General features: G+C 24.9%; 1 protein-coding gene across 1 annotated transcript in view; it reads left to right on the top strand.

Annotated features, from left to right (window-relative positions):
* LOC136981391 (synaptogenesis protein syg-2-like) overlaps positions 1–24,573 on the top strand; it is a 137,490-nt gene extending 112,917 nt beyond the window's left edge. The window contains 8 exon segments of the mRNA XM_067277705.1: positions 14,733–14,861; positions 17,682–17,715; positions 19,666–19,736; positions 20,064–20,117; positions 20,420–20,556; positions 21,019–21,345; positions 22,920–23,052; positions 23,658–24,573. Of these exon segments, the coding sequence (XP_067133806.1) occupies positions 14,733–14,861; positions 17,682–17,715; positions 19,666–19,736; positions 20,064–20,117; positions 20,420–20,556; positions 21,019–21,345; positions 22,920–23,052; positions 23,658–23,680 (908 nt within the window). The 3' untranslated portion in view covers positions 23,681–24,573.
* Positions 24,574–24,834: the final 261 nt, after the last annotated feature.

The following is a 24,834-nucleotide window of genomic DNA, read 5'->3' as shown; positions in this document are numbered from 1 at the left end:
AATTTTTAGCGTAATAATACTTCATAATAACAAAATGAAAGAAAATTTTATATAGCAATTAAATTATATTCATTTATTTCAGTATCACGAGTAAATAGCCGAATTTAGGAATGGATATAAGTTTTAATTTTATTAGTTTTAAAATATTATATCAACAAACTAGTAATTTCCAAAAGAAAATACCATTACTTTATTTTAAAAATACCTGGAGATGAGAGATTTATTATCGAATAATCATAATTTTATGCTCGTACTTGAATAAATGTGTTTTCCTTGAAGTATCTTTGAATTGACTGAGGACTTTTTATTAACTTGATAGCTGAAGACTAGACTTAGGTGTCTAATTATTACTATTATTATTATCATTTCTAAAATTATTTAAATACATAAATTATATTTTAATAAAGTAAGAAATAGTTTTATTTTTAATTTAATTGCATGGCAATGGCAGAATTATATTATATTTTATTAAATATGCTAATATTTTAATAAAAAAATCTTACTTGCATAAAGAATATGTGATAATGAAGATGAATTTGCATTTATTGCATTCGATTTAAACATCATCCAGATTATAATTTTTTTAAATCACTTTATATAAATTAAGAATGAATATTAAAAGTTTTTGAATTTGCAGACGTTCTAATATAATTTTCCAAACATATTTATTATTACTAAAAATTTCTTTATCATGAAAGTATTAAGTTTCACTATAAATTCAAATAATAACATGAAAACCTGAATGTCTTTGTAATTATATGAAAATGCTGATATAATACTTTTATCGAATATTTTAGGAATTCTTATTAATTTTTCAGGAACAGAAATATGTTTTAATATAAATATTTTAAAATATTGACATAAGAAAAATTTTGCAGATTATAAAATAAACTTATTTTCTTCTAAATTCCTAAGTTACAAAAGGCTATTATTATTTGTTTTGTCAATACTTGTATTATGTAAAAGTTACCAAACCTACTCAATTCACGATTACCTTATCTAATCATATTTTTGTTATTCTAAAAATCTTTATTAAATTTATTTTCTTTAAATCTTACAAATTCTGTCTGTATATGAGTTTCGTATGCGTGTTTGTAGCTTATAAATTAGAAAAAAATGGATTATTTTATTTTAAAAAAAGTTACTCGTAAGCAAGTAAATGTCTAGACTTGAAATAAGCTACTAAAAGCATGTTTATGTTCTAATTTTTCATTATGTATAATTTAAAAAAACATACGTACCGGTGTATTTATGATCAATAGCTATTTATATTAGATTTAAATGTATAAAATACAATAAAACTTGTGTAAACCGGAATCTCACGGTGCCGAAGAATTTTTTCCATTTAGACAGGTTCCGTTTTATTCAGGTTTTACTGTATAATAAACGAAAAATTGTGATAATTAAGAATTATTTTGAATTTTAGAAATAGTCTTACTTTTAATTCCTGTTTTTAAAGTAATAATATCAAAGTAAATAGAATTCCATAGAATTCCAAAGTGTTGTTTCATAATAATGATGTAATTGCACATAAATAAAATTCAAACAATTATATCAATCTGTACTTTATTAATTATCAAATAAAATGAACCCTGTATTAGTTACTTAGCAAGTAAGATGTGTATAACAAATATGAAGTGTATATTTGCATTATTGAATAATTTAAAAGTGCTGTAAATAGAAACAGATAATACGGTATATTTAAATTATACATTTAAGTAAACTTCATTAATTCAGAGTATGTACTCGTGTTGAATTAATATAGGTGATTTTTTTTAATAAACAATTCGCGGAAATGTTTTAATGCTATTATTATAAGAATCTGTTTTAAACAATAAATTTTAAAGTAAATAAATTCCGATATATATATATATACAGTTATTTATTGATAATTATTTAAAATAATTATGTTGGCTTTTAAGAACTAATTGATTTAACATATCAATTTTATAACTTTATACAATATATTATGTTGTATGTTATATTTTAATATATTTTAATGCTGTTTTAACGATAATTTTACCTCTGTTATGTTTTTCTTGTACTGTACTTGGTAATAGCTTGCTTTGATTCTTTTTATATTATGAGTTTGTTTGTATTTAGGTAATTGTTATCTGTTGTCTTTTAAGGCTTTTTCTGTGCAAAACAAATAAATGTTAATTAGTAGTTTTGCTTTTGTAATTTTATGCATTAGATTTTTATAGCCAACAGGCTTTGCAGAACTATTGTATAAAATGAATATAATTCAAAATAAATAGAGAAATTCTGCCTGGAAGTTGAATTAAAATAAATCATACACCTAATACTATAAATATATATTATACAATTAATTTACTTGAATATGAAAAAATTCAAATTTTTGAATAATTGGCATTATAAAGTGATACAAATCAGTATATTTCAACAGTATATAGGATAGTTTTCATAGTTTTTCTTTTATTAATTTATCCTTAAAAATAATCTGGATTATATACGAAGTTAATAGTAATAAACTAAAATTTTTTATTCAAACTACATTATCTTTGATTGATTGATTGTTCAGTTGATGCAAGCCACCAACACATATATTCTATGGCATGTCTGATCTCAGTGGAGATCGCCTAGCATAGTTGAGAGATGAGGAACGATGCCTGACTGACTCGTATTATCCGTAATAAATTATAGGATTTGAATCGGGTCCGAATTTGGATCCCCTTGCAAAGCGGTCATTCAACCGAATATATTATCATTAATTTAATGTTTTACATATTTCTATAGAGTTTAGAAAACATTTTGTTCCTTTTTCAATACTTTTTACTGGATATCGATCGTATAAAATGAATCCCATTTAATGTATTTTTTATAAAAATTTACAATTTATCTGTTTTAATATAATTTTATACACGGCCGAAATGGTAAAAGGCACCAGCTTGCCACTTAGAAACTCTGATCGGCTCAGGAATTTTAATGGATGGGTTAATGTGAGTTAATCCAGATATGTCGATCCCATCGTCCTTCATCATCTGGATATCCTCATTGTCGATCTAGCTGAATCCATCATGGCATTACAGAAAGGTCATCTTTGTACCTGTAGAAAAAAAATAATTTAAAAATTAAAAATTTCCCAAAACATATTTTCACAAATGTTTTTATGGAAATGTATATATAATATAATATTTTACGAAATGTTTATTATTTATTTAATAATATTTAATACCATATACGTTTCAATGTTCATAAATAATATTCTGCTACATAATTTTTTAAATTTAAATATTGTATATTAGAAAGTCTCGTTCTTTCTATATCTAAGTTATATTTGTTTATACAGCTATAATGATAAAATTTCTTCGATTTTATTAATTTATTCCATTTTAAGTTAATGAGGGCAGTCCAAGTTTTATTATTAGTCTGTAGATAAAACACTATTTCAAAACAATTCGCTAAATATTCAAATTTATAGGCAATATGACGATTTTCATTATAAAACCTATAGGATATTGGAAAAAATTATCTAATATGCGATAACATATTATAAAACCTTGTTATTTTTTATGGAAGCGCATTTTAACTCTTTATTACTGATTTAACAAAGAGGTATATTTAAAAGTAAAAGAAAAATAAATTAATTACATAAAATTGATCTTATTTATAATAATTTTCTATATATTTTATATAAATAATTGTTTAAATAAAAATCTGCTATTTTTAATGAACAAAATTGTTTAAAACACAGCATAAATAAATGTGAATTACGTGTAAAAACGTCCTGAAAAGATCAAAAATCCTTATATTTATATAATATATACATATCTAAGTCTCATTACCTTAATAACTATTTTTAAAATATTTGTAGACGTACAGAAAAGTTTTTTGTTGTTTAAAATTTTAATAGAAACCAACGAAAATCAACACATAGATACGTTTAAGACATTTATTTATGAAAGTCACAAGCTATTAAAAATTTATTGATGATTATTGCGTGTTCTATTACTTCTTTACATAAAACTTTCTTATTGCATTCATATTGCGAGAATGTATACCATGGTTTGCAAACAGAGATTTTTGCAGTCGATGTATCGCTGTAGATTTCAGCATAACTTTAGTAGTTGCTTGGAAATTCGCTGAACCAGCTCGTTTTCAGTATACACCTCTGAATTCGGCACCATCTGTTGGTATTAGGGTAACTATGCCGTTTTGCATATATACGCACATATCAGTCTTGTTTCGGTTAAAAGTAGTTTACTAACTCATGTTTATATGGAATTTCTCTTTTAGCGATCTTTGTGTGCCGGTAAGATTTAGCTATAGTTAAATGAACCATTCGCTAAATACATAAATTAACATAGATATATAATTATAAGATAAATCTCTAGTTTTTGATCTTTATTTAAAAAATATTAGCATCGTAAATGTGATACAAATATTTCCAAATTTGACATCAAACACATCCGTATCGAATGAATATAAGATCTAAAAATATTTAAATATTTATTAGAAATAAAATAGATTATAAATATTTTTATCTACAGAAAAATTCAAAGTTTTCATGTATACCTTACATTATTTTCGTGTCAGATACAGATCAGCGATAATTTATTTTTTCGAAACATGACTTCCAGTTTAGTACATTTGCGTTCGTATTTCTATGGAAACAATTTATCAGATTATAAAAAATAAAAATTATGTGTGATATTTACTCATTCTATTTTAATATTTATTCATTAATTATAAAATTGAATAAATTAATTTAGTTAATAACGTAATTAAACAGATAAGAATGAGAAGTTCATATTTGACAGTTACCACTAATATTTTACAATATTACTAAATATTACAATATTAAAATGAGCTCTACACCTATGTTTACGTCACACATAAGTTATATATTACACAACAATAGAATTCGTTCAGTGTATAATATATTTTCGATTTTCAGTTAATCTACATCATCAGTCATTTTATTATTGAAACATTTTAAATTATTTACGAACGTAATTTGTATTTGAAGCGGTAAATAAAACGGCAGAGCAATTAAATTTAAAAAATAATTCCGAATTTTAATATATTTTGTTTCATATTTTAATAGTAATTAATATAAATGATTTAATTTAATTTTAAATATGAATGTTTTATTATTATAATTTGTGCATTTTATATAAAGATTTATCAATAAAAAGTTTAATGCAATGCCAATTTCTAATACGGATTATAATCGATAAGAAAATATTAAATTCACCACTTTATAAACTCTTTGGAAACTCTTATAGTGCACGCAGATGTCATTGCAGAAAATGAAACTTAATTTGCATATGTATTTTAAAACATTTTTTCAAATTTAAAAAATTTTAAACAAATTATATTGAAATGTTAGTGATATGATTATTAAACAAACAATACCTATTCAATATTCTACAATTAGTTATAAGAGTTTTGGGAGTACTTTGCTGCAGCTACAAATTTCCTCTAATTCCTTCTATTGTTTGTAACAATTCTCTAGTTATTCGCTCCACAGACATCGACAACCGAAGTACTGTACTCGGTTATTTGAACGTCAATCCTCGTTGAAAAAATAATTTGTTTTTTGATAAATATCTTCAATGTACAGTACATTAAAAAAATTAAATCTAAATATTCCTAAATATTTTAATAAGCTATATTATTGATTTTCGTTCAGATTCAAAAGTAGTATTTCGCCTATAGACCTTATAATTTGATATTTCTTTCCATGAAATGTATCATAATTTAATTTAAAAAAAAGCATAATTTATATCGATAAGTTTAATTTATTCTATATAATTTTAGCTCTCAAATTATATAAAAGTATTTAAGTATATTAATTAATTCTAATTTATATTTTTGATATGGTAAACTTACTTAATTCAATAAATCTAAAAGAATTATTTAAATTTAAATATTACTTATAGTTTAGTTACTGCATTGCGTTTTTGATGTTTACAATAAATACTGTATTAATTAAAAAAATAATAATATTAATTTGTTTACGATTTACAATTTTTTAGAATTCTCTGAATAATTGAATAATTATTGAAAAAATTGTTTAGAGAATTCCGAAAGGTTTTTCATATCAATTAGTTTAATATTTAATATGAATAAATAAAAATAATATATGTATATATATTATTTAATTAATTTTTTAAATCAATAAAAGTTTCATTACTTTTTTTAATTTTTTGTTCTGAATTTTAGAGAAAATATTTTGGACTTTTATTGATTTGATCACTATATTTTTGGCCAGTTGTCAATCGATTTTTAGACAAGAGTTTGTTTTTAAGATATTGAGGAGAACGGTTTGTTTGTTTATTGCACTATAAGTATTTTATCAATTATGAAATGAGATTTTTTTGACTTTTTTTTAAAAAAAATATGTTTAAAGAAAAATGTTTAGTAAATTTTTTACTCTTACCAGAGTGAATGTAATTAATTATTTATAATTTAATATTTTTGAATTGCTTTCATCTACATTATTCTAAATTTGCTCGAAAATAAATTAATAGAAATGTAAAAGTATATCTTTTGTATAATTATATTTCATTTAAAATTCCTAGTAAATATTTTCCGTAAAGAATATATATGTTTGACCAGATATATTTTTTATTGATACAATTATTAAATATTTAATTGTATTGAGTTTTGTATTCTTTATTATTAATTTTTAACCTGTAAGAATGTGAACAAATAAGCGATTCATTATGTAGACATTGATTAGTTAATAAATATGTGTTTTGTGTAGAAGCATCTTTATAAATACTTTCTATCGTTTTATATAAACAATAGTAATCATGATAAATACTTCAACATACTGAAAAAAATATATAGGTTTACGTAAAAAAATTAAGGATACAAAATGTTTAATAAGGTCATTGGAATGTCATTTATCTCTTTTTCTTTAAAATTAAGTTTTGCTTTTGTCATTAATTATGTAAAGAATAAATTTCGTTTCTTATTAAATAATTTAGCACTATTTAATATTTAAAACATCGCCGATTTCATCGTCTCAATAATAATCGTTCAATCGTCAAAAATGATTGTAATTCCTATCCTCTATTTTGTTTTTTATTTACTATTACTTTTAGTAAATTTAATTCATTATTTACTGATTATTATTTGTAGATATTTCCTATATTTACTAGTATATAAATTTACAGTATTTTATATAAATTTCATTTCCGAATCTTATAATACCAATCTTGAATGTCCCTCTTCTCTCTATAACGTGTTTATAGATTAATTATATAATAATGTTTAACATTATTTTAAAAATTAGCTTAAAATTCTACATTAAAATGTTTTCAGGACGTTATGTAATGTATATAAATAATTATATTTATGTTATATAATATTATAAACGTACGCATTTTCACTTTAAATTTACATATATTACAATAAATTATAATACAGTATATATATACGAAACTTGTTTTCATAGCGTTAAATGCCACATTTCTTTTTTTATTAAAATCCAATTATTTTTCGTTTTACGCAATTTTTTCCAGAGAACTATTTAGCTATAAATCAATTAGCCTCTTATATTACAGCTTACGGATCGGCAACCTTTTCGTATTACTGGCCATATTGCCGAATAGGATAGCCATTTACGGTACATGAAATGGTTTCTATATAAAAATTTAATACCGACTAAAACAATTTTTACCCTTTTGCACACGTATTTACCCAATTTCAATATTATTTGTATAGTACAAAATATATAATATCGAAGTTCTCAGTTGTTTGTCGATCTTGTTACAAATTTCTAATATATTTCTATACATTTAAATAAAGTCTTTAAACGTATTAATATTACTATATACATTATATATTTTAATCAACGACTTTTATATTTAAATAAAATATTTTTAAGTATTACTTCATGTCGTTGGAATGATGTAATCCATTTTCATTCCCAGTTTCGTTAAGTAAATACCTTATGTAACTACATTCTCTTTTATCAAAGAACATCTTATCATTTCCATTAAAAATCATATATATATACATATATATTTGACTTAGATTTTTTATTAAAAGTAAAAATTCTGCAAATCCTTTTCCAGTTAATATTTTCATTTTTTGTGTGTACAAATTTATATTATGCGACATTATTAAACAATGTAATAACAAAAACGCATTTGACTTTTTTTTGTAAAATGAAATTGGATGGTATTAAAATTTTTATTTTTAATAAATTATTAAAATATAGCAAGATTTCGTGTTATAAATGCAATGAAGTTTTGAGTAAACGAAGCGGTTATGAACTTCATTTACATTCTTTTGTAGCTAATGTATTTTATATGACTTTTCTTTTAAATTATTCAGCATATAAATGAATTAATTTCTAAAACTAAAAATTTAACACGAATATATTAAATACCCAATAATAATAAATCCAAATAAAATAAAATATTTTGTAAATTCTAATACGTGTATAATATGACAATGAAGCTATGAATATGCAACTTACATTATAGTTTTTAATAATATTTTTTTGAAAATTTGTTTAGAATAATTAATTATTAATTTAATATTACTTATTAAATTTTTCTGAAAAATTATTAATTAATTTCTGACTTTTTTATTAAATTATTATTTACCCATTTAATTGGCAATTAGTACAGAAACGTTGTTATATAAAATGAGATTATTAATTTTTAAGGAATATGGAAAAATCTTAACTAAACTTATTTCCACATTACAGAATAAATTTCTTTATGGAATATCACAGTCAATATCATCTCTCCTGATCTTTAAGGATTAAATTCAACATTGAATTTTTTATAAATGTGCTTACATTTATAAAAATTCAGTATAGGATGCGATTTTTTAAATATTAAATTGTTAAAATTTATTGTGTTATTAATTATAAACCGATAAGATTTTAAATTAATTAATTATAAATTTATATAAGTTTAAAGAAACGTTTTAAAAAATCAAAATTTATTTTAATTAATACGCTTTTAAACTATATAACAAAATTGATATTATACATCATTTGATTTTATATAAGAGGAAAAATAATAATAAATAGCATTAGTAAATAAAGTTAAGTAAATTGTATGTTGAATGGATGCTTTCTAAATGTATTAACTTTATTTTTGCTTTCAGCTTTTATTTTGCTAATTAGATAAATTCTCTGATGTAACGAATTAATCAGATTTTTCTTTAATTTAGGCTAAAATTTTGTGATTTAACATTTATTGATTTGCTCATTTTCTATAATAAAACTGCTTAACGATTTTAATACATTTTAAAAGGTTTTAATGAAGTATTTAATAATTTTATTGACTTTTTAAGCATTTTAATGAAATTAAGTCAATTTTTAAATCGATTATACATGAAATAATTGAATTATTTATAGGTTAACACAACAAAATAGCATAAGAATAGAACTTTTATAAATAATATTACTTAAATCTTAATTTAATTAAAGTATAACATTAGCAATTTATATAAAAATATAGAAATTCTGAAAAAATCACAGATTAAAACTTAACAAAGAATTGAAAAGCAACTGTACTTAATATCGATCTTATATCAATAAATAAGATTCTTTGTACCAACAAATCTTCGAAAATGTGTTCCTGAACCAATTCGAAAATGTGTTCTTGCAATAAACGTGTTACTTTTCTCACTTAACTCAGGTATTATTGGACTTTCCCAACTCTCCTTACCCATTTTAGAATGTTCCAAATTCATTAATATATTAATAATCGATAGTTTCAACCGGAATGTTTATTTCTTTAATATAGGCAATAGAAATGTATGTATAAAATATAGACAAAAAGTTTAATATTTTACATTTTGTTAAGAATAAAATTTATATTTAAAAAAAAACAAAAACAATATTTTAGTGACTTAAATTTGTACTTTTATATTATATTTATATTTACATTGGGATAATAATTAGGATTATATAATAATAAATAGAAGCAGGAAGAGAAGTAACGTAATATACTAGCAAATTAAATGTTGAAATTTATATATGAAACTGAATATAAATAAGATTTATTCTTAATAACATAGAAGTAATTTTTACATTTTTATGTGACTACTTTTATAAATTCATAAAGCAAAGTGTTTTATAATTCTATAAAAGTAAAATTCATTACTTCATTATTATAAGCTTATGTTAGTGTTTTTTAATTTTTTCGTTGCTTTCATTTATTAAAATTAGATCCACCCTTTAATCTGTGTTGCTGTTACTTCTAAATTTTTTCAAACTTGATATAAAGAATATTAAGATATATTTATTTTACTGAATGTACTTTGATGTTATTCTTATTATTATTACATTGCTTTTGTTATTATCGCTGTTTTATTATTGTCTGTGTCGGTCATTCTTAATTGGTGTGTGTGAACTTCTCATAAAAATAACATAAAATTAAAAAAAAATAAATACAAAAGCTAATCTTTTTCGTATTTTTTAATATTAAATGACGTTGAAGATCTGTGTATAAGTTATATATATATATATATATATAGATCTTTAACGTCACTTATATAAGAGCATTTATATTGCAGCACTGGCTCATTGGTGTGCCACTAGCTCATTAAGATTGAGAACCTTACGATAATTTTATATTACTTCTATAAACAACAATGTATTATTAAATTTGATATAAAGGTTTTGCAATTCAAAAATACCGAAACCTATTTCATAAGATGTTAATATTGAATTAAAGAATTTTGTCTTTACGATTGAACTAGAGACTGTCTAAATAGCATAATAGACGGTATTTTAATTGAGTAATTATGGATTTAATATTTTATTATTTTCTTATCAGGTTTTGTTTAGCTGTATAGAAAAGTTAGCAAATATACCCAACACTTCTAGGACAAAAAAAAAAATAAGAACAAACATTTAAATGAAAATCATATTAAAAAGTTCGTTATTTTAGCCTATCAGTGTCATATTTAATGGATTTTTTGGAAATGTCGAGGGTATGAAATTTGGAGAGTGTGTCTTTGTAACCTACTGTATATACCTGACAAGGTTCTAGAGAGTAATTATGAATAATTTGAAGCAAATCGGTCAAAGGATTTAGAATTGTATGGTGAACAAATATTCTACTATATATATGAAATTTATATATCTAATTCTAGATTATATAATATATATATACATGTAAAATCATTAATAACTTTTTACATTGGGCAAAAAATTTTGTCTATAAATTGCCATTAAAATTGAATTAGAAGGAAACATTACTATTTGCATTATAAATGCATGAAAAAAATCTTGCACTATTTAAAAACAATTGTATTATATATATGTATAATTTAGCATGACATTTCAATCATCATTTCATTAATAAATTATTTAAATACATATTTTTAGAAACAGAAAATTAAACATTTACTTTTCGAAATAAATAGAAAATTTATAATTTACATAACTTATACAAATCAAATGAAAAAGAACTCAACTTTTGTTTTAATTAGTGAAGTTCGTTATAGCTCATTGCTTAGTAATTATTTACTTAGCTTTTTATGTCATAAATTGCATTAAAGTAGCCATTTTGTTGATAGTATTCTTTTCAATTTTTATGTGATAACAGAATTTCGTTTTAGCGAACTTTAACCAAAGGCATTTTAAAATATTTTTCATCCATTCAAAGGAGTGATGCGGGAAGTTTCTCATTAAAACCTTTCACAGCGCGAAATAACTGTCTAATGAAACGTCGACGACATTCCTTCTTTCCATTTCATTTTTAATTTTGGAACAAAGAACGTATTATCTTTCGGTTTAACTTGTTTATATTTGAAATCTAAAGGATCGCATTTATTGCTAGTTATATACGAATATTTTATTGATTGTACGTTAGCGATTTTTTCGATAAAATTTAAAACATATTTGATTTCTTTACCGTAAATATTAAGTGTGATATTGATAGATATGATTTACTCGAGTATCTCAATGACCTATTTTGTTACATTACAATAAATTTTTCGCTTCGCTTCTTCGTCAAACATGATTTTCAAACAATGATCTTTCCGTGATTAAATCTTGTAATGTTAAATATGTAACTAAGGAACAAGAATATTAAATTTGTACAAGTCTATATATATTAAGCAAATTTATAAAGATTTTTAATTTTTTCTCAAAATTTCTTCGTGAAAATCATTTCTTCCGAGATGATACTTTCACACTACTCATAATCAATATACCTACATTACTTTGAATGATGTATTTAAATTATTTAAATTGTTAAAAATGAATTTGTAATCACTTTCCTAACCGACTTTGTTTCTTCTTCTTGTTTTCACTTATTTTTTCAAACGGTAAAAATAAATACTTACATTCTTCTTTTCAATTTATGGGTGCCCATAGTAACATTTCTCTTCACTAAATTTTTTAATCCGTGTATTACTACTGATGTTCGAATAAAATTTCTGCTACAGTGTGATGTATGATGTAAATTAATTATAAAAATTATCGGCTTTAAAATATTCTTTACCTTACTGGGAAAAAAAAAAATTAATTAGAAACAGACTCTTTCTTTAACAGTTTCTTTAACAAAAATAAAAAGTAAAACAAGATTTTCGTTTAGAAATTCGAGAAAAAAAATGAACGAAGTCGAATTTTTTCGGAAAACTGAAACGAGAAATAAAAATAAAATTATGTTAATTTTTATGAAATTTTTTAATGGATGTTTTTAAAATATTTAATAAAATAAAATTTTTATTATATTTTTTTGTCGTATAACATTTATTATTCAATTTAATTATTAAAAATCTTAGATAAGAACCTTTTTTCCGAAGGTTTCCTTTCGTTTAGCAGTAAATATCTTCATCCAAAAGAGCAATGAGACAATAAAAATCAAGATAAACTTTTAAGAATCCATTCAAGACAAAAATCAAGATAGATTTCATCGAGTAGAAAAAAAAATAAAGAAAATAAATTCAAAAACTTTAATTAAACAGATTTTTTTTTTGTTTTAAATATTAAACGTTCAAATAAATTTACATTTTAATATCACCAATTAAATCTTAATGAAAGTCATTTATATTTTTTAAACATTTTATAACGATTTGTATCAGTAAAGTATACGTCTGCATCAGTAAATAATTACAAAAATATTTTAATATTTCACCACTTTCAAGTGTATGACTGCCATCTGTAGTTGTAATTTCGAATTAAAATTACATATTTTATTGTTTTTTTTTTGTAATAAAAAATAACGTCAAATATATTTAAATATTTTATTTTATTAATTTTAAAAATAAATTCTCAATTAGTACGAGACACTTAATTATTATTAATTTGAAAGTTATAAATTTTCATTACGTTTAATAATTTACATCATTAACTTTTATTAATAAATTATATATATATATTTTTAATTGAATTATGATAAACATTACGTAAAGTTTTTATTAATTTTTCGGAAAATTTCCTTTAAATTATAGATACATAATTTAATAATATTACTAAATTTTCTAATACGTTTTTATTCTTTAAAAAATATATATATATTAATGAGTTTTATTATTATAGAAAGGGAATTCGAAATAATAATTATTTTGATGATTTCTACAAAACGAGAAATTTCGGTTATTTAAATGACTAGAGTTTTGTAGAGGTAAATTTTTATAAATTTTATGAAATGAAAACACCTGGACTCGTCTCATCAAAATCACTATAGAAAAAAAGATGGAAGAATGGGCTGATAGTCTTAGAACATGTAACATTAATAATACCTTTGCCGTGATAAAGTATACTGTAGATCATGGAATACTCCAGTTATGATACAACTAATGCCCTCTAATATTTTATTTCTACTCGCAACTATCCAAAATTTCATTTATCTTATAGTAAAGTATTTTAGGTTCAAGGCTTTACAGGTTTTTCTTTTTTTCTTGTAAGTAATTGAGACGTGAAGGTTCAATATTTTCAAATAATTGACGAGCGCAAGAAAGCAATTTCTTAATACATAAAATGATTTAAGTCTAAGTTTATTTAATTTTATATTTTAAAAAAATGACCATATTACTTGCTTAAAATGAATTGAAATTAATTTATAAGTAATTTTTTTTAGAATTATAAGCTCGATTTAGAATGATCGTGGATTAAATCTAAAGGAAAATGAGTGGATATTTTAAAGATTATCTGTGTTTTTAGGAGGATAATAATAATTCAGTAAACATTATATCTATATTTTAAGCTGTATTACATAAAGAGTGTACTTAAATTTCAAAGAGTATTAAAGTTTTATTATGTGTTTGCTATGAAAGTTGTACATAAAATTTTAAAAAATATTTCTTTGTCTGAATTGTGTTTCTGCTTTGTTTCCATATTTTCCAATGGGAAATAAGATTGGAAAGTGGGATATATTAGTATTGTTTACGGTTAGTAATGATTGCTAAGTATTGGGTGGCTGCATTTAACCTCAGAAACGTCGATCGTCCCAAAGTGGGCATAGAAAGACACTTGGGTATTTTTGGTAGAAACAACAGATTGAATCTTTATTCTTTGAGAAAGATCGATAAGATCGGATGTTTTTAACGTTAATAAATAAAATGAAATAAAAATTCCAATATAAAGATAAAAATTCAAATATTTTTCTTGTCTTTCAAACTAACATTCCTAAAATTTTCTTATTTAAATATTTTAAAAAATAAGAATTTAATTAATTGAATGTATGATGTAAACTGGAATAAATTATATTTATTAAATTATAAGAACAGGATAGTTTTTACGTTATTAAATATTTATGAGTTTCAATAATGATTTTCAGAGCCTCAAGGTTGGATGCCCCAACTCACAGAAGAGAACGTCATCTTGATAGCCGGTGTGGCATCAGCCATTGTGATCATTACTATCATAGTAGCTGCGGTTATGGTTCTAAGGAACAGGAGAACTCACAGTGAGTATGACTGCCGGGTGGGTGAAAAGGTTGACAACAGATGATGATGATTAACCATAGAGAAGTCGCGATATTAATCATTCTGTCGGGTGTTTGGTGTCATTCTTGTAATAGGAAACGACTGTCATCCTGCAGTAACAGCTGGAACGGCTCAGAATTGATCCGCGCGCCTTGTGACGTCATTTGCGGCGCCGATGTGACAGATCGTAAGCAAATATTCCCTTTGTAGCCTGACGAGGCGTGGCTTGTCTCATTTCCCTTTCACTCTCTGTCATTTTAAACAATTCCCTTTCTTTGTCACCTGCAGACGGATTTGTACACCTCATCAGAAAATGTAATTTCGAAAATGACGTCGTATGTATGTTAGTCGAGGTGGCGACCATCATATATTTAATCAATCTCTGCCACTCAAAAGTGACAGGACAAGAATTTCTCATTAGATGATGTTGATTCAAGTAGAGAAATTAGTCCAATAAATCACGAAATGGCAGGCATTTTGTTAGTTTGTCATGATAGGTAATCTGATATCTGTTAAACTGCCTTAATTATTAATAATTAGGTCTTTAATGAGTTATATGATGGTCCAAGTTCTTATTTTTATTTCTCGAATATTAAAAATGGATTTTTAGTAGACTAAGAGAAATGTGTGTTGTTGGCTGGAAATCCCAGATAAGAAATTTTGTAAATCTTTTATTTGACCATCATCAGTCTCGCGCTGATGCCCTCCATTGTGTATCTTCCGCCAGTTATTTCAGGTGTAAAGAAACTACTCTTTAATTTAGAGCCCAAGAAAGCTGACACAACCTTTTTTTCCATTCGCCTTCCTCAAACAAGGTAAAGGAATTAAGGATCCTGCTCAGCAAAGTTATCTCTCAACCGATTTAAGACTAACGTAATACAGAAGAGGATTGGAGGTGAATACCCTTGTGACAAGCTTCTTTCAATTAGAAGAAAGGGCGTCCAACTAGATTTCTTTGAAGTTCGACCACAAGAAGAGATGTTATTCTCCGGAGATTTTCGAGAAAGTAACAATTATTACAAAGGAAGTCTTCGTCCGAATATAGTTACTTACTATTTTTATATAATAGATAAAAATTAACGATAACTTCACTTGCTCCGAAATCTAGTTTAGTGGTTAAAAGAAATATTTTTTCTTATTTTTCTATTATTAAATTTTGCAAAACTTTTTCGTTTGTGGCGATTTCGAGTTTAATAACATCTTGCGTTGGTCTCATTAGTTCTGTCTCTTTATTAAATTAATTTTTAATTTGTCAATTCTTACCTCAGACTAATTACTCGACAAGTTGATTAGTAACGCTGATAGCATTATCTCAGTGATTAAAATTTTCAAACAGTAACAGAAAACTTATGATATATTATTCCAGATAGTTTTTTATATTATTATTAAATTTTGTTTAAAGGACTAAATTAGATAATCGTTGCGACTGGTTCGATTTATATCTAAGAAAATGATGTAGTAAGCCACTTACAACGACTTTAATACGTTAAAAAATTAAAAACTAATTATATATAATAATTTTATCCGAAGATTATTTTAAAAATTTACCATAATTTGAATAGTGTAATGAATTTTTCATATTATTTTTTAATAAAAATAATGAAATAAAAAAGAATTTTAATACTTTAGAAAGCCGAAAAAAGCTTCGAATAATTGCAAATAAATATGAAAAATATTGTTAAATATTTATAAATAATATATTTAGTGCAATATAATATTTATAAATATGTTAGAATCGTATTTGTTTTATCTTTGGATGAACAAAGAACAATTTTCCGTAACTTATCAAGGAAAGTAATCCATATTTCATGAAAATGTCTAAATTTATATGTGTATATAAATCATATACAAACTTTAAACCAATTATGATTATATCAAATTGAATTTCAATAATTTAATTGGAAAAACTGAAAAACAACAAAGACTTACGGCTCAAAAAAACATTAGCTTCATGAAAAATGAAGACAATTCAAATATTTATTTATGATATTTCATGAATAAATATGATTTGAAATTTATATTTATATATAAAATATCATAATACTTTTATAAAATATTTAATCTAGATTTTGTGTCAGAAATATGAAAATTAATGAGAGAAGTAAAATAAAAACAGAATACATTTTAAAAGTTCCCGAATGGTTTTTAGCATACAAAGGAATATCTAAGAAAGTAAAGTGGCTTTTATAAATATTGTCTGGTTTATATATCAAGCTAAAAGTTTGAATAAAAAATTTTTATACCGGTTACAGAATACTTCCATCGTAGGATACTTCATAAATATAATATATTTCATGTTTGTGTATTAAAAATAGTTTAGGATTCCATTGACAAAAGCATTAACCATTGCTGCTGCTTTTCATTTGCATTAAGTATTAAATAAGAGCTGTCAAAAATAACTAAGCGATTCTCCACTTCTTCTAGCTTAAAATTAATTTACAATTCTTAACCGAAATGTTGATGTTTATCATTCTTTCTGTATAACTTTGGTTCTATAAATTTAAGTAGAATGTATTTTGGGGTGAAACAATACCCAGAATAATAACGATATTTATCTACCTTCATGATATTCACCTTTTCAGCAATAAAGTATTTTTTACTATTTCCCCGACTAATCTTCTACTCAGTTTTTGAATTAATGTATTCCTAGCAATGAAAGTAAAATAAAATAATGCTCGTGTTTAGTATCGCAAATGCTTTGTTTCGTTGGAGAAAACTATAATTATACATTTAATTTTTTTACAGATATAATTTTTTTAACATTTCTAATTCGTTTGCAATATATTATTTTCTTTGTACAGCTGGACCCAAGCCAAATTTAGAAAAAAGGGAAAAGTAAGTAAAACACGATTCTATCTTCTTCTTCTTCTTCTTCCTCTTCTTCTTTTTCTTTTTTTTATTCTTTTCTGTTTTGATTTAATGTACTTCATTTAATGTTTCCAAGCTACATTGCCTGATCATTGACCCGTATGATAGGTCACTCTCGTTAAGAAACAATTTTTAGAAATAATTTCACTTTTAGTTGAAATTGATGATGAACATAAGATGGCAATAGATTTACACTCAAATTTCTTCAGTTTTTCATTTACTCGTTTTTATCGAAGCCAATTAAACTTGTTTAAGTCTTGAAAGGAAAGAAAAAAAAAAACAGAAAAGAAAAATTCTGTTAAGCTTATACAAAAATTTCTTTTCTTAACTATGTTACTTTCTTAATTATATTTAATTTCTTTAAATTAGACTTAAATAATTAAATTAAATATACATTTGCATAATTATTTCTAACTAGCTAAAGATTAATTAGTTTGATCGCATTAAATTCGAATTAATTGATAAGTATTATTATTATTTTTATAATTATACGTAATTTAAAAATTATTTGATAAAAATATTTATTCGAAAGTTTGTTCAAATTAGTTTAATTCTGTAATAAATGTTTAAGAATTTTCAAACTCATAAAGAGAAGAAATAAAGAAAGTAACGAGTGTAATTTCATACTACTTTTCTGAATGTGATTAACAATTCTGATTTCGACTCTTAAAACCAATGTTTCTAATTATGTTAAAAGATAAACACTTTTAAGAATCGTTTGGTTAAAATATCGGAAATATCAAGTGTGTGAAGATGAAATCGTGGTTAAAGGTTGTCATGGAAACACATTACTGGCTATTTTCGCTCCAAAAACTTCAGCGAGAGGATCGAATTGTGTCTCTGGTTAGGTTTATAGGGCTATTTTGTAAAGTACGTGACCAGATTTTTGGTAAAGAATCCGTATCTCAACAGAATGACAATATAACAGCCAAAGTTTTTGCTTGATATCAAGATATGATTTTCGATTCAGTCCTTCAAGGTAAGGTTGTTCGTGTTCTGTAAATTGAAGAGATATAACATGTCAACAAGCAGGTGCGATGTGAACATTATAATAAGTGGGTTATTTGCTGAATTTTATATATTTCTTAAAAGAGACCGTTTAAAGAAAGTAAGAGACATAACTTTAGTGTGGGCCTGTGATGTTAGTAACGATCTACTTTCTGCATCATTTAGTGCTACAGATGTTTATTGTTTTTCATATGATTTTTATAATGCATCTTATACTTTTTGAATGACTGTGATTATAGGTAGATTTGCATCATAATCAGGATAATAAAGACTTTAGAAAAACTCCAGAGTTTAGGAGTTCGAAATGAACTAAAAACAATTTTTATAGAATCAAAAATATGAAAACTAAAATTATTTTTATTTATAACTTTTAGAATTGAAAAATATTTACTTTAAAATAGTTATAGGAATATTGCACAAGATTTACATTTGATATCGGAAAAATCAATAAATTTAATTATATTTTGTATACCAGACTGAAAATAACTGAGATCAGGCGGATAACTTGAAAATATTCTTTTAAATCCGCATTTAATTAAATAATATTAACATAGAAATTCCATTACAATATTAAATTTAAAACTGCGCTTCATGAAACTTCTTGATTCTCTCGTTTCATACGTTTTTATTTGTTTCTATATACAATATATAGAAAAAATCAATGACATTTAAATATTCTATATCATATAATGAGTAAATTATTAATAAAATTAATTATTAAATTAAACATACAAAATACATTTTCTTCGATTGGAACGTAAGAACTTGAATCTCTTCTTATTTTTTATTTATAGATATAAACTTTGATATAAAAGTTATATTAACCAAACCGTAATACATAACCTATATATTTGTAGTTTGTATCAATAAACAAACATTTAAAAAAAAAAATTCAATTTTAAATTTTAGTCCAGAAGGACGTGTTCAGCCATCGGAATCCATCCCTGTCAACAAAACAGCTCTGTCAATAAAACCATCAGGTATGAAAAAGAATTTAAAAAATCCCATAGTATTTTTATTTTTAACAAATTACAAGGTAGAAAAAATGTAAAATTACTTATAAATATTATTTTTTCTAATTTTTACATCTCCAGATTTTTATTATTTTTTAAAAATATTACTAATTCCTTAACAATTCTTTAAAACATTAATTAATTAATTTTGTATTCGTAATTTATGCAATTTGTACTAACGAAAGTTAAACAAAATTAATTAATTAATTAATTAATTATTATTATTGTTATTATTTTAATTTTCTGCATGATTATTTTTCGATCCCTGCATGATTTTGCTTGCTCTTTATTTAGTAGTCACATTCAGACGTGTACCTGATTTCGCAGTTCCTAAATCTGAAAGAAGAGGTAATTCTTTTTAATACCTTTATATAATTTATTTTAATTTAAAAACGATTAAAGTACAACTGAAATCATTAACACAAAATTAAATTCTTTAAACAATTAAATAATTTAAGTAATACGGATTAAAATCTGATTTTTTTTAATATTCTTTAAACACAACACAATTACTTATTGCATGTAGCGACTTGTTAATTAATTTTGCTTTGATTTAATGTGAAAACGTATATAAATTTATTCTTATGTTGTTGTAATGTAATTTGGCGTTACTTTATGAAAAAATAAAGATTAATTTTCTTGTCCATTAGATGTAAATAATCCTACAAAAGGTAAGGCAGGAGGAAGTAAGCCTGTTTATCAAAATGTTACAACAGGAAAAAAAGATTCATCGGAAAGCACAGCCAAGTATGAAAACATGACATTTCATCAAAAAGATCCGAGAAGGGTAAGTAATAAGCTACAGTAATGTAAATTCGATAAATTGAATTTAAAAAAAAATACCGCTCCATTAAACATATTATTATTATTATTATTTTCCGATTAATGAATTCGATTTTCTAAGATACTAGATGTAGCTTTAAATAAACTTATTTATTATAGTTAAGAATATAAGCTTTATAAATTTATCAACCTTTTCCAATATAAATGAGCTGTATAATAGAGATACCATGTAAGAATAATATGTATTAAATTTACTATAAATTTAATTAATGTGAGAGTAATTAATGATAAAAATCGAATAAATAATAAGTTATAAATATTTAAAAATCATTAAAAAACCGATAGGTAATATTATTCTTAGTTGCTTCATTATTGCTTATTTAGTTGCTTTTTAGCAATAGTAAAATGCTTGTTACCTGCTTGTTACCTCTGATGTTTGCTTGCATGTATTGCTTGCTTGATTCAGCCCAAAACCCCCATTCCCAGTGTGAGAATGAGAACTGCCTTACCTGTCAGCCACGTATATGAGAATATATCTCGCTTGAAGCACAGCAGGCCACTTTCTAGTGGAGCTACCGTCGTCACTCTCGGTGGGGATCAACAAACAACTAGAAGCCTCGAAAAAACATCATCTAACCACGTCCAGAAATCACTACCGTCTCTCAGATCTCAGCATGGGGACGAATCTCTAATACTGATCAATGATAACGATATTGGTTCTACTCCTTTGAAAGATAAAGAAAATAATAATATAAAAGTGGAATACACTTTATCTTCGCAGGCAAAAATGAAGGTTGGTGAAATTTCTTGGACAGTACTGTAGAATGCACTTATATATTTTTGTTTTTTTCCCCTCCTCCTCTCTTATTATTTTTTTTATGTTAAATTTTGTTGAAAGCTTTTTCTACTTTTTTCACGCTTTAAATTTAAATATGAATTTTTGAGTAACTACAAAACTTAATGGAAATGAACGTTTTTATTTCTCCTGTTTTTTATCTTCAGAGACCAGCAGTCATTATTAATATATTACAAGCGAATTTTTGTAAAAGCAATTTAAAACAATGATTATTAATTATCAACTTGGGTATAAGAATCGAAATTAAAATAACGATTTATAATATTAAATCGTAGGAATAATTTGAAAAAAGATGAATTAATGCAAATGGGATGTTTAAATTAAATTAAATTTAAATTATATACACCTTATTTATTTTCGAATAATGATAATAAATTTGAATACTAAATATTTCTAAATTGCTCTTTCACCTTTGAGAGTCGTAATGAGAGTTTTCTGCCCTTTAAGGTTACATGTAATGATTATTAATAATAACAATAACAATAACGAAAATAACAAAATCAATATTTCAGATCTATCAAACATCCCCTAAGGTGCGTTTTTTAAAAAAAGAAAATAAAACAAAAGATTCTTCAAGCGGCATTTAATTTTCCATAAAATTATCCACCTTATATAAGTCCATTCAGTTTACCTTCGAATCAATTCAAACTTCTAACTGTAAATGACGACTCATCACCATTATATCGTTTATCGCACCGATAGCTTTAGCCACAGAAGGTAATGTGTTTCAACTATTATCTGCAAAATACCATTGTTAGGGAAATATATACTGAAGAGTGCAATTTTCGATCCAGAGGATCCCCTCAGTTATCTGTGGCAGAAATAGCTCCATTCCACTTCTGTAGGGGAAAAAATATGAAAAAAAAAAGTAAAAAATAGCGGGGTCTGTAATAACAATATCAGAAATGAAATCTGTGGACAGACTGTCCATTTTTTTTTGTTTTTTTAGTTTCACTGCATGAATAGAAGGAATATCCAGCTGCCACTAAAGTAGTATAGCAAAATAAACTTTTTCTTCCTTTTTTCGTTTTCATCTTTCCTTATCTCAATTTTTAATATATGAATTGTAGTTACTGCTGAAAATTACAAAACTTTTACGAGATATTAAACGAATTTTTTATAGAATGCTGTAAAACTGTTGTGTTTTGCCTGATTAGACTTTGCTGTTAAAAAAACTACAGCTTTCGAAAAATAATAAATCATTGTGAATTCGAATTATGTTCCTAAATTATCAGAAGAAAATTTTTTACTTTGGGATACAATATCAAAAATGTCAGAAATATACGCGAAATTAAATTTGGCTTATAAAAATTTGTACTTTTTTTTCCTGTAAAAAAAGAATATAATTTAATTTCTACGAGGCTATGATAACTTCTCTTTTGAAGAATCTCTCTTTCATTATATTTCTACAAATCAAACTTATTCTTCAAGAGCTCACTTCCTTATTTTGATCATTCTTCATAATTAATTCCAAATTCTTTAACAAAATTGTACCAACGCATTGATTTCAGACTAATCCAGAAGGTGTTGTATATGCGGATCTGATGTTACCTAATCATGGACGGAGTTTGGTCGGAAGGAAAGGATCATGCACAGAATACGCCACTTTGAAGTTCGAAAAAGAAGAGAATGGAACTCCTGAGTGTAAGTTTCGAGACTAATAGCATAAGGGTCAGCCAGTTGACCTTTAGTTCTATTGCCCAAGGCAGACACAATGGTACAAATTAATGTGGACAGGTTAGCGTTGAAGACAAATGGTCCACTCATCCTGCCAACTGCAGCTTTGGTCAGTTGAACCTTGATGTCCTAAAATGCTGTCCAATATTCCATTAGCCTCTCCTTGCTGGTAGTAGAGGCGTAACCTTAACTAGAACTAAATTTGTCCTTCACTCCTAATCACAACTTTATCCTTCAAAGTACAATCCTTATTACATGTTTTGGTTGAAATTCTATCAATTTTATAACACTATTAATGAATAGATGATTTTTTAAATATATAATATAATGATAAAACGATGGTATTATTCAGTATTTATTATTAATATGTAAATAACGAAGATATAAAATGTTAATGTGATTAATAGGGATTAAACTTAGATGTAATGGGAATTTTATAATTGCAGGAAAATTTGAAGATTAAGGTAATTTTATGCAGATTATTTTATACCTTTACATGGTGTAACGCTATGTAAGAATAATTTTTTAAAAATAATATTATGAATCGAGTTGTTTTTATTATTATCCCGTAGCACTCCAATCTCGACGACAATAACGACGCTGATTCTGACGATAGATGGAGCGAGCGGTCAACACCACCGCTGCTTCCTCGAGGGATAACTCTGCCTGTGCCTCCAAGACCCCAGACAAAGGCTCCATCTCGTGACAAAACGAGGAACTGATCAGCCCCGTATCTATGGTGTTAAATAGAGGTGGCTGTTGGCTAGCTTTGTACCGGGAGTATCGACCAGAAGGTGTGAATGTCCGTCCTGTACTGTAGCTGACAGCTCAAATGACCTATATAAATATATAAAAATTATATATATATACACACACAACAAACTGCAAATGCAGTATTTGCACTGCTGTTCCATATCAGTGTTTGTGTGCGGGGACAATTTTTATGGAGCAATGTCGCTACAGCTGTGATGTTTTATTTTGTTCTATTTTGTTTTGTAATTTTAAAAAAAGTCGGGATGATCGGTTACATCCCTGTTACGGATCGCTCGTCAGATTCCCTCCTCATTCAGCTCCCTTCGACCCTCTCTCTACAGTTACCGAAATGTTTGTACTTTATTGAATAACAGCTGTCAGATTGATCTATGGGTTGTTAGAATTCATGACATGTGAGAGCTAAAGAAATAATAAACATTTATAAAGAAATTTGCTGTGTCTATTCTCTATCGCTCCTTTTGTTCCTGAAGAGAGACCATGTGCAAAGTTTCTCTTTATGTTCACTAGATAATTTTGTTTTTACTCCAACAATAAATGGTTTAACTATTCATTAAGCTGAGAAACTTTTATTATCTCTTAAAGCAACCGACGAAGAAATTACAGTATTGTTCCCTCATGAGGGTTATCAACTAGCTACGGTTCTACAAACATGACAAAATTCGAAATTAAAAATATTTTAATGTTTGAATAAAATATATAATTTCTGTCGTTGAATTTTTGAAGTATTATGTTAAAAATTTTATCATAATTAAAACCAAAGAAGAATAATAATAATAATAAAAGAATAAAAGGAAAAAATTTATATATTATCGTTAACGAGACTTTTTAATACGACTTTTAAATTGGTTTTCTTAAAAGAAAAATTAATTGCTGAATACTTTTTTAAAAAATCATATTTGATAACTTAGATAAAAATTTTGATTTTTACACTGTACTTTCTGTAAAAAGTTAATTAAAATATATTAAAATTTTAAT

The sequence above is a fragment of the Centruroides vittatus genome, unplaced genomic scaffold, assembly GCF_030686945.1.
Source record: "Centruroides vittatus isolate TY-2023 unplaced genomic scaffold, ASM3068694v2 contig_754, whole genome shotgun sequence".
NCBI lineage: Eukaryota > Metazoa > Arthropoda > Arachnida > Scorpiones > Buthidae > Centruroides > Centruroides vittatus.
This window is presented reverse-complemented; position numbering and strand designations above follow the sequence as displayed.